The sequence below is a fragment of the Phycodurus eques genome, chromosome 1 (genome assembly GCF_024500275.1).
Source record: "Phycodurus eques isolate BA_2022a chromosome 1, UOR_Pequ_1.1, whole genome shotgun sequence".
In the NCBI taxonomy this organism is placed as follows: domain Eukaryota; kingdom Metazoa; phylum Chordata; class Actinopteri; order Syngnathiformes; family Syngnathidae; genus Phycodurus; species Phycodurus eques.
Window position 1 is genome coordinate 33,267,136 of NC_084525.1, and position 11,273 is coordinate 33,278,408.

At 39.5% G+C, this 11,273-nt stretch overlaps 1 protein-coding gene across 5 annotated transcripts in view; it reads right to left on the reverse strand.

Moving 5' to 3' along the window:
• spo11 (SPO11 initiator of meiotic double stranded breaks) overlaps nucleotides 1-2,071 on the reverse strand; it is a 19,731-nt gene extending 17,660 nt beyond the window's left edge. For 4 of the 5 annotated variants that reach the window (XR_009769382.1, XM_061689105.1, XM_061689084.1 and 1 more), the window contains exons 1-5: nucleotides 1,940-2,071; nucleotides 1,347-1,457; nucleotides 619-707; nucleotides 299-365; nucleotides 100-208 (exon numbers count right to left, since the gene is read on the reverse strand). Coding sequence is in view for 4 of the 5 variants with exons in the window: in XM_061689105.1 (XP_061545089.1) it covers nucleotides 100-208; nucleotides 299-365; nucleotides 619-707; nucleotides 1,347-1,457; nucleotides 1,940-1,977 (414 nt within the window). In the remaining variant the exon portion in view is untranslated. The remainder of the gene's footprint in view (nucleotides 1-99; nucleotides 209-298; nucleotides 366-618; nucleotides 708-1,346; nucleotides 1,458-1,939) is intronic. The other variant, XM_061689094.1, reaches the window with a different exon arrangement.
• Nucleotides 2,072-11,273: the final 9,202 nt, after the last annotated feature.

Genomic DNA, 11,273 nt, shown 5'->3' on the forward strand with positions numbered 1-11,273 from the left:
TTGTAACATACGGTAGGTGAAATGTAATCAGAGGTTATGTTGCTGTTACTGTTATAACATACAAAATATACACAGGCTTTTGGATATGGACACACTCACCACACGTAGAACTCTTCGAGGAACCTTTAGCATGCATGACACATCATCCACTATTTTATCGACTATTTTCTGTGAGCCAAACAGCTGTGGATGGTTGTAATAAATGTCTCTGTGGAGGGAAATATAGAGAAATAAAAAGTAGGGAAGTTGTTTGAGGATTTGGAATTGATTTGGAAGAACCGTATGCTGAAATTATGACCTTTTTGTGGCATATGAGTTGCTCTGCACGAGTGTGTAAGTGACAGAGAGAATCTTGAGAATCTGGGCTTCAAACAAAGGGGAAAACAAATTCAGTATGGAGTGCATGAATTGAAGGTTAAAACACATCTCGAATATTACTGGTGTGAAAAATATTCAGTTTATCCAGGGGGTAAAACATTTTTTTTTTCACTCAAATATTAAAATGAGCAACAGAAACACTGAATGGAAAAAAATTCAGTCAAATGTCAGTTGCTAAAACAGTCATGCGTAATGACGAATAAATGGATGCTAAGGACACAACAGTGCAAGTCATCTTACAAAGTGTAGTGGCAGTTTTTGGGCAGTCACTTCTGATCGTCATGACAGCACTTGTTGAACTCATCTGAAGCCCAATGGCACTGTCAAAACTTAAAGAGGTACTCAGTTAATGTTCTGAAGAACAAATGAATGGCATAAGCCAATAAAAACACATTCAGTACAGTACAATAAAGAATGTGGTACATTCTAATTGACATACTTTTACAGCTTTGAAAATGTGCTCTCCCACATGTAAGCTATCAAGAATTCCCCACAGCCTGAGGGTTACCTGTGAGAAGATGTCCCCCCCCCTACCCCCCACACGCCCCCATACAGTGTGCTTTGCTGAACAGCTCAGCCACATTAGGCTCTGTTTTTTTAATCACTCAGTCTTCCTTAAAGCGGCAGGAAGTTATTCCATCTTAAATTTCTGTGGTCTTAAGTACTTTTTTGTGTGTTTTTTTTTTTTGCTGCTAACACCTGGCTACCGCATATGGTCATTTTGAACTATCCTTTTAGCAAATTCTGACATAGGCAGTTTTTGTTCCCTCCTGAAGGAAATTAAACAACAAGCTGGTCATCTTGTGTGGCCCAAGCGCCTGAAAAAAGCCAGGTTAATTTAGATTTTTCAGCACAACATCACTGTGTTATCTTTTAAAGTTCAGACATCTTGCATGGATTATACACAGTTTATGGTAGGTGCCAGGTGCAGGATCCTCACATCTCTCAATCTATTCAAATGAAGTCACCTGATATTATCCCAACTGGATCTGTTTGGTAGCACCAGGGCTGGTGCCTCATCCTTCGACAGACAAGTCACTATTTCCAGGATTAAATTTTCAATGTTGTTCAAAACCTCCCTGGATATCCAAGACCAATATATGGTGGATGCAGTCAAAGAAATTCAGAAACAAAAGTTATGTTTAGAATTGAATTATTCACAATCATGTAAGATAATATGAATACTTTACCTACCTTAAGTTTAATAAGCATATGGTTACTCTTCATCCAATTACATACAAACCTTTCTGTCTCATAATACAGTACAGTAAAACTAAAACAGGCTGCACAGGTTTAACATTAAAAATACTATGGACGACATACTGTAGCTTCAAGCTCAGAGAGCGAAGAGAAACAAAATATACAGTATACAATATATATATATATATATATATATATATATATATATATATATCGTCAATTCTCAATGTTCAGTGCAAGTTTGTTGCAAATAAAATGCTAACGACAACTTAGCACACTAGCTAATGCTAACTAGCTAGACAAATTTTGTACTATTATTCTATGTAGAGGCTGGTAATATGAGTAAGAAAATGTCTCTTACAAACTCCTTTCTTCATCTACACGCTGGCGGTCGGTCATGGCTTTGCACTGTACAACTGGTGTACACGAAGTTGATTAATTTTCGTGAAGAAATCCGCTTGAAAAGAACCCAATTCCTGTATCTCTGCCCTGCTAAACCGCCTCTACCAGAGCGCCAAACAGAATGCCCTCATTGTTGACTCCCAGGTATGCCTGCTCCAGGCTGTTGTCATGTGTGTTTTTTTTATTTAGTATTTTTTCAATTCCCGCTGATGACAAAATGTAAACATGGTAACTGCCAATGAGTTGGTGGAGAAATGCTCGTCTGCTTACTGGCTTCTGTCGAAGTGCCCTTGAGCAAAGCACTGTCACCACCATCCCATCTCTGGAGGTGCATCACTGTTTGTGTGCCCTTTTCCCTCTGACATCTCTCCTTGCATGCCTGCAGGTGTGTGGTTTGGTTCTGTGTGTGCAGTGTGCAAAATATAAATATATAATGTAAAAATATATACAGTGAAGTCTATGTTTAATTTCCCCTTTTATAATCAGTATAATAAATTAAAATTGAAATTTGATTACAACTTACATTTGTTTATTGTGTGAATATTGCTGCTTTTGACATCTTTTTCTCTCTCACAGGATTAAGTGCAGTATTGCATTAAAGGAATAAAAACGGCTCAAATCAGAACAACTGATTCAACTGAACATTACTTTACATTACACATTATTTCACTGACAACCTTTCACAAATCTTTCTGTCCCTTTGTGCGCCATTGTTGCACTGTACCACTTTTTGCTAAACGCTATCAGATCACCCTGAGTACCCACATCTTTAAGAATTAATGGCAGGCCTGCTGCGTACATTTACTGAGCCACTGCAGTCCATCTTTCATAGCCAAAGTGTGTGAGAGCCCGGATCCAAAGAAAAGAGATCTGTGCCCCTGACCTGACCCTGAATATCTCCTAATGTGCAGCCTTACCAAAAGTACCCGTTTACCTTGAGTGGGTTTGACAAGCTGCTTCCGTAGTAAGGGTTCTTAATTTCTGAGTACGGTAATTGCTATCTCGAAGTGATGAGGGACAACCTCCCCACCCAAGCTGGGAAAAAAATCATATACGTGAACGACCTCAGGTTGTGGGGGTTCTTTTTCTTGTGCTGCAGAAAGGCTGAGCCCCCCGCTGTTCCCTTTGCCCAGGAGAGATTTGTGTCGAGTGCTAGGCTCTAACCTGAGGAGACAGAGTGCAACGAGTCATGTGCTTGTCTCGGGATGAGTGTTTGTACTGGGCAGGAGTGAGTGGGGCACAGGGGAAGTATAGGGGGAAGTTGGGGCTGCAGGGTCAGAGGAAAAGAGGAGGAGGGGTGGACACGCTGCAGGTGAGGGGGATTAACTTCAGTTTGGCCCGGAGAAACTAAATACAAATCTGTCACCCTAATCCTCACAAATAGAAAACAGAGCTGGTCTCCATTCACAACCTCTATAGTTCAGCAAATCTACCTCCCACTCCCCCTTCTTGCCCCCTACCTTTCTTCAGGCTCTCTGGCTGCTCTGTTTCTCATCATCTTTTGGCCAGTCTGATGATGCCGCCTCTAATGGCTCCTCAGTCCAGTATACCCTAAAGAGGGTCTGACTGGTAACCCGGGGTCCTCTCTGGTTGACAGGTCAGGACACACTTAGGAAGTGATAAAAGAAAGAGTCAAAGGGGGCAAGGCCTCTCAGTGAAGAGAAAAGAATCTAAATAGGACCTTTGCCCATAGAGGTCCATGCAAGTGGACAGACCTTTATCAGGACCTGACACCTTGGTAAAGCCTGCTGATAGGCATGTGGCTGGGTGTGGAGAGCACTCCAGTGTCAAACTGATGACACAGGTGCCTGAGTGGTAACATCCTGCAATGGCTAAAGGTAAGTCTGGCATTCAGGGTAAGTATAACTGGAACCATATCACACGCCGTCAGTGACACAATGGATAAGTTAGTATGGACTGTTGAGAGCCATGAATCAGATCACCATGGTGTTCCCGCATGCCATATTAGGATGCAGGCAAATGGACAAACAAAAAGACATACCAGATACTAGCAAAAACAAGCCACAGAATGACTGCAATTGCAATATTTCTAATAAGATAATCACGCTATCATGGAACTCATTTGTTACAGTGATACAAACTTAGCCATAGTGGAAATCTCATAAATAAGGGGATAAAGGTTCAGTTTGATTCCAAAACGGAAATTGAGAATTCCCCAAAACTATTAGCAGTGTGTTTTCATTCAGTTTAGTTTCGTTGAGCTGTTAAGTCTTTGATCCATATAAGCAGCAAATATTAATAATTTAATAGATTAGACAAAGGGATTTTAAGCATCTGGATTTCAAAACCATGTAACATTAAATTAAATACGAGAACTGGCATAGATCAAACATGAAACCTAAATGGGATATTAGAATTCTTCCATATTCCCACCCCCTTTCTTGTGCCTGCCTCACAGCTGTGTTTCATATGTTCATTGAGCCCCTGGAAATGCAACACACACTAATGGAAACATTTACCGTTGCAAAGCATTGTTGCACCAAAGAGTTAGGCAAAGACAACTGGGACAGACAACAGAAGACTGGTAAAGAAAAACTGTTTCCATCTTCTACTGTCCTTGTACTTAGACTCTTTGATTAGGCCCTTATTTAGGGTTTACTTTACCCCAAATAAAGTTTTACTGTATCGACTGTGGGTCTACTTGCTTTGAACCCCCCTTCTTCCACCCACTCAAATGGACCTCATCCACCTTCCTTGGTCCACAGGTCTTCAAAGGACTGCCGCCTGCTGTTCTCTAAAGCAACACATGAAATAAATATTAATCTTATCTCTGATCGCTTGCTCCAAGGCCATCAATACACTACCGGACAGTGCATCATCAGAAAATGCTTCAAACCAAATAGCTTGTGATGTTACCTTGTGTCACTGTGTAATAGATACACAGCTGTCTTTAAACAAAGTATGCTGGTGGGGGAAAAGGGAAACAGCAGGAGTTTCCTCTTGCAAAAATGCTTTCATCATGTAAAGTCGAGCTGATTCTGAACAAAATTAAAACTATGTATTTGTATTGTATTAATTTAAAACACTTTCATTGTGTTTGGTGACCGACTGGAATGGAAGGTATGCTGAAAACCGGCCAGAACTGGATTGCAAACGCCCACAAAATCACCAAGGTTGGCAGTAATTTTTTAGCCTTTTTCGACAGAAAGAAGCTCTTGATGGTGAAAAAGTAAATTCATCAAATTGCTTCATGTTGGTTTTCAAATATAATCTATTGAATCTTCATCGCATATTGAAGGTAACTTACAGAATGTATGCGTTTATTTTTCTCTTTTTCGTCACAGGCAGCAAGCATTAAGTAACGTTAGCCAGCACTAGCATAGCTGCTAGCTAGTTTAGCTGCTAGTTTAGTTACCAGCAAAAATAAAATGCTCTTTTAGCATTGTGTGGTTGAAACAATGTTAAAAAGGTGATATTAGGCAACTTGTATCTACTGTACAACATTTTCACCGTGAGCAAATATATATTTTGTTTTTATTTTGGGTCACATTGTTGAGTGTTGTATGCTGTCCGTACCCCTCGATGGCAGCAATGCCTAAGGCATGGAATTATGGTGGGATAAAGGAGAAAACGAAAGCATTCAGTCTCCAGTCCAAGACTTCGTTGTGATACTTGATATAAAAACACATTTCACTGACTTTGGAGTCATACTCAGGGCTAATTTAGAACAAAAGACAAAAATATATGTATCTGTATATGGAATACGTGATGTATGGAGCAAACGAAGTTAGCGCTGTATGAGGGAATGCACATGGAACATATTGTGTGAGTTTTGCTGCATCCCTTTGTGTTTTAGTTATATTTTTTTATATAGTCTTTACTAATATAAAAAAGCAGTCCATTTGGTTCACCTCACTAACTTACACATTTTCTCCACAAGAACATTTTTGCATTCAGAAAAGCCCAAAAGTGGTAAGTGCTACCATATTTATCTTATGTGTTTATGTCAAAACATTGAATATAAAACCTGAATAACCCTGGGTAAAAAAACTATAAAAGTAAAATATACATATATATATATTTAATCATTTAATCTATCCCTCTACTTGGCCGCTTTGTGCTCAGTGGTATCCAATTGATAGTTTCTGTGGTCCACCTATTGTCAGCTCTTCGGGCAACGTGGCCAGGCCATTTCCATTTTTCACTTTTTCACATTTTCTGAGCTGCTTATCCTCACAAGGGTCGCGGGTTTGCTGGAGTCCATCCCAGCTATCTTCGGGCAGGAGGCGGGGTACACCCTGAACTGGTTGCCAACCAATCGCAGGGCGCACATAAACAAACAACCATTCTCACTCACATTCACACCTACGGGCAATTTAGAGGCTTCAATTAACCTACTATGCATGTTTTGGGGATGTGGGAGGAAACCAGAGTGCCCGGAGAAAACCCACGCAGGCACGGGGAGAACATGCAAACTCCACACAAACGGGGCCGGGGATTGAACCTCGGTCCTCAGAACTGTGAGGCAGACACTTTAACCAGTCGCACAACGTGCCGCCGTCGTGGACATAGTCGTCCATTTTGGCATCTTTTTGTGGACAGTAACAATTGAACATGACCTTCGTTTTGTTTTTTGTTCATTTTGAGCGACAGCTTTCTAAGTCTAATTCCTGAATATGACGCTGTAATTGTTTAGCATCGTAGAAGAATAAAATTATGTCGTCTGCAAAACGGAGATGGCTCAAATACGCGCTGTTAATTTTTAGTCCTTATTTTTCCCAATTGAGCTTTTTGAATATTTAAGCTGTAAATAGCTTCGGAGACAGTGTGTCGCCTTGCCTGAAGCCTTTTCTTAGCCTTATTTGCACTCTTTCATCTTCAATTCATAGTGAACCAGAAGAATCATTGTATATTGATTGTTGAATGTTGATATAGGTTGGGTCTATCCCTTGACTTACCAGCGCCTGCAGTATCGAAGTGGTGGTGACTGAGTCAAATGCTTTTTCATAGTCGATGAAGGCTACACACAGACCCATTTCGTACTTGTTGTGTCATTCGATTATTTGTTGAACTGTCTCTATGTGGTACATAGTATTAAAACTGCCACAAAAACCCACTTGTTCTATCGGCTGTACTTCATTGAGTTTGATTCCAATTCGTTTGTCCAATATCTTTGAGAAGATTTTATCGATCGTTGAGAGCAGGCTTATAGGGCGATAATTTCTCCATTTTATCACCTGATTTATGTAGTGAATGATATCTGCATCTCTCCATGTCGCCGATACTTCTTGCAAGTCCAAGCATCGTTGAAATAGCTTGACAAGGATCTTATTAAGTTTGTTGCCGTCTGCTTTAAGCAGTTCAGCAGAAATTGTATCCAGACCACAAGCTTTTCCGGCCTGAAGTGAACTCATAGCGCTTTCAACCTCTTCATTCAGGATCCATGGAACTGTGTCTGCTTCAAGCTTTTCAGTACTCATTCATTGAGGGTCACTGTGTAGGTTTGTATAAAATTATTTAACTCGTACGATTTCATGGCGGCTGTGATCTATCTATCTATCTATCTATCTATCTATCTATCTATCTATCTATCTATCTATCTATCTATCTATCTATCTATCTATCTATCTATCTATCTATCTATCTATCTATCTATCTATCGATCTATCGATCGATCGATCGATCGATCGATAGTGTAGGTTGATTGAAGACTCTGGTGTGGTAGGTTGATTGAAGACTCTAAATTGCCTGTAATTGTGAATGTGACTGCGAATGGTTGTTTGTTTATATATGCCCTGCGATTGGCTGATGACCAGTTCAGGGTGTGCCCCGCCTCTCGTCCGAAGATAGCTGGGATGGGCTCCAGCACGCCCACGACCCTAGTGAGGATAAGCGGCTCAGAAAATGGATGGATGGATGGCTTTAACAAGGTAGGAAACACATAAAATGGGGGATTGGCTGGTGACCAATTCAGGGTAGCCCGCCTCTTGCCTAAAGTCAGCTGGGATGGGCTCCAGCATACCTTGTGACCCTAGAGGTGATAAGCAGTACAGAAAATGAATGGATGGATGAATATATATTACACCTTCGTGGTGGTGGAAAACATTATTATGGACATGGATGGTAGTAAATATATAGATTTGGTGTTTCAACAGAGTTAAATTATTAAACTAAAGGTATTTTGGAAGGCGGCACGGTGTGCGACTTGTTACAGCGTCTGAGGACCGGGGTTCAATCCCCGGCCCCGCCTGTGTGGAGTTTGCATGTTCTCCCCGTGCCTGCGTGGGTTTTCTCCGGGCACTCTGGTTTCCTCCCACATCCCCAAAACATGCATGGTAGGTTAATTGAAGCCTCTAAATTGCCCGTAGGTGTGAATGTGAGTGCGAATGGTTGTTTGTTTGCATGTGCGCTGCGATTGGCTGGCAACCAGTTCAGGGTGTACCCCGCCTCCTGCCCGATGATAGCTGGGATAGGCTCCAGCACGCGCCCACGGCCCGAGTGAGGAGAAGCAGCTCAGAAAATGGATGGATGGATGGTATTTTGGAAGTGCTTCCCATTGTACTTAATTTAGGTTGTTAAGACTTTTTTTTAAGCTTTAAGTTAAACTTTAAAATGACACCATGGTGTAATATCTAAGTTATTACAAATAGGAGATAAGCAGGTTGGCAAATAATTATTTGGTCTCTGGTCCCATAGCTGGGATAGGCTCCAGCACGCCCGTGACCCTAGTGAGGAGAAGTGGCTCAGAAAATGGATGGATGGATGGATTTTGTCTTTCACTCCCCAATGCTAATATTCATTCAGTATTCATAGGAAAAGCATTATAACACATCGGATTTACAGCATATTGAAAAATATAATGGGAGTTAATGGTGTCATAAAATGGACAAGGGATGATCGTGTATGAGATTTTAGTTGTGAAGATAAGCGGCTCAGAAAATGGATGGATGGATGGATGGATGGAATTTGGGGCATGTGGAAAATATTCTGTCGTTGGAATGGTTTGAATCATTCAAGAAATGTTGACGGAGGAGCGTCTGATGTAGAATATGTCCTAAAATAGCAATTTTGTTGGTGTAAAATGTGGAAACTTTTGAATAATCGTGAAATTTTTGGTGTGTGTGGGAATTTTTGGAATGTGGAAAATATTTTGTAGTTGTAATGGTTTGAATAGGTTGATAAATGTTGAAGGAGGAGGGAACGATGTTGAATATGCCATACAATGGGAATTGTATGGCATATAAGTCAGTGGAAATTGTGGAATTTTTGACGTGTGGGAATTTTTGGAATGTTGAAAATCAACATTTAGAATTTTGAATGGGAACGATGTGAATGTGTATTGTTTAATGTGTCTTTGGGAATGAATGGGGATTTTGTGGGTGAAACTATGGAATTTTTAGAAAAACTGGAATGACGTGAATTTTTGGAATACGTTGGAATTAGAATGGTCTGAATCAGATGAAAAATGTGAATGTAGAAGAATGTCAAAAAAGTAAGCTTTGGTTAATAATTTTGGTTAATTTAATTTTAAATTTTTTAAACATTTACTGCCAGGCCTTCATGTTAACATGGATGTTCGAATTCAACAGCCATCAATGGCAGTGAAAGAGTTTTAACCTTGTTTCTTTTTTGTAGGGATTGGATGACAGGGTTGTCACTGAGGCCATTGAAGACACAACAATGGGCATTTATGTCCTCAAAGAACATGCCTCCAGTGATGACTCTGCATGTTGGAGTTATAGTGTAGCACTACCCGTTGCTATGCTTTATGGACTCATTTATGCACTAAATTTCAGATACCCCAGATACCCCGTTACACCTTTGAGGGTGTGCAAAGATTATTATGGACATGGAGGGTAGTAAACTCTGCAACAGAGCACGTGTCTTGAAAATCAGTCTGCTCGTAAATGCGCTGCCAACAGAAAAACGTTGAACAAAAGTTCCCATTGTTTAATTTTTACATGAATTTGCCGTTTGTGAGTTAAGTAGAAATTAATACTGCAACTTGTATTTTTGGAATAATTTAGTTTAGTAATAATTAATTTTTGTATAATTGTATGATTTATTTTGTGCAATTGTATAATGTATTCTTAATATTTGATTTATATATTTATTTTCAACAACATGCTGGCAATTTTTTGACTTGAGTTTGTTGTCACATCTCTGTGGGGCTAATTATACATTACTCGTGCACTCACTGTAGTAGTCTTGCCACGCTGCACTATTTGCATATCTGTTGTTGACCAATACTTGCCAGTCATGCCAGAGTAGCATCTGCTCCATTTGCACACTGATTGAGGAGTATCTGCAACATTTGCACAATCAACATTGTCCCAGATTATCGCACTACTAACTTGAAGTCTCGGCGCCCTTTGCACAATGGTCATTGCACCGGACTATTGCAATATTAGTCTTTCGAACTGCTCTAAATGCTAGAGGACTCTGCTTCTTTTTGCACAATTGTAAAAAAAAATTATAATTGTACCGGCATTACCAGATAACTAGCAACCCTTTATTGCTCAGTGACTGTTTTTTGTCAATGTCTTTACGTCTCAAAAGTGTTCCCTGTCAATTGACTGTCTGTTGTCGTACTAGAGCGGCTCCAACTACCGGAGTGTTTTTTGGACATACTTGGCAAATAAAGATGATTTTGATTCTGATTTTTACTGATCTCTTTCATATTTATTTTATTTCTGTCATTTTAACTTGTGAAGTAGCAGACAATTGTATTTATTTGTGCCGTTTCTCAGTGTCAAAATGAAATTCTGAGGATGCTGTTTAACGATTAATTGTTAAAATAAATACATACAACCCGAAAATACATATATAGTTTTGAGTACAGAATTTTGTTTCTCTGTTTAGTGCAAATCTGTTGTGTTACAATACATTTGGGTTCAATAAATTTTAGGAAAGCAAATATAAAAACATATTTACAGAGCTAAGTGGGGTACTACACTGAATAGAAAGTTGTTTTAATTTACTTAATTTGAACATTGTTTGCACTTGATTAAGATGTTGCAAATGATGTAATTTTCCCCTCTTCTTGAAAATCACGTCAGTTTAACCACATTTTAATGATCTGCAACCGATGTACATACATTTAGTAAATTCGAAGTTTTATTTTTTTGCAGTGTCGGGACATAATGAAATTACTTTCATGCAATGTAATACTTTCCATTAATATTAACATGAGAAATCAATTTAGAAATACATTTAAGGTCATGTAGCCTGGACATGATGAAATTAATTTACCTTGTGTGTTTATGAAGGGTATTAAAACAGCAAGAGGTGGAAAAATTAGAAGACGGATGAAGCTACAACATATAACTTTG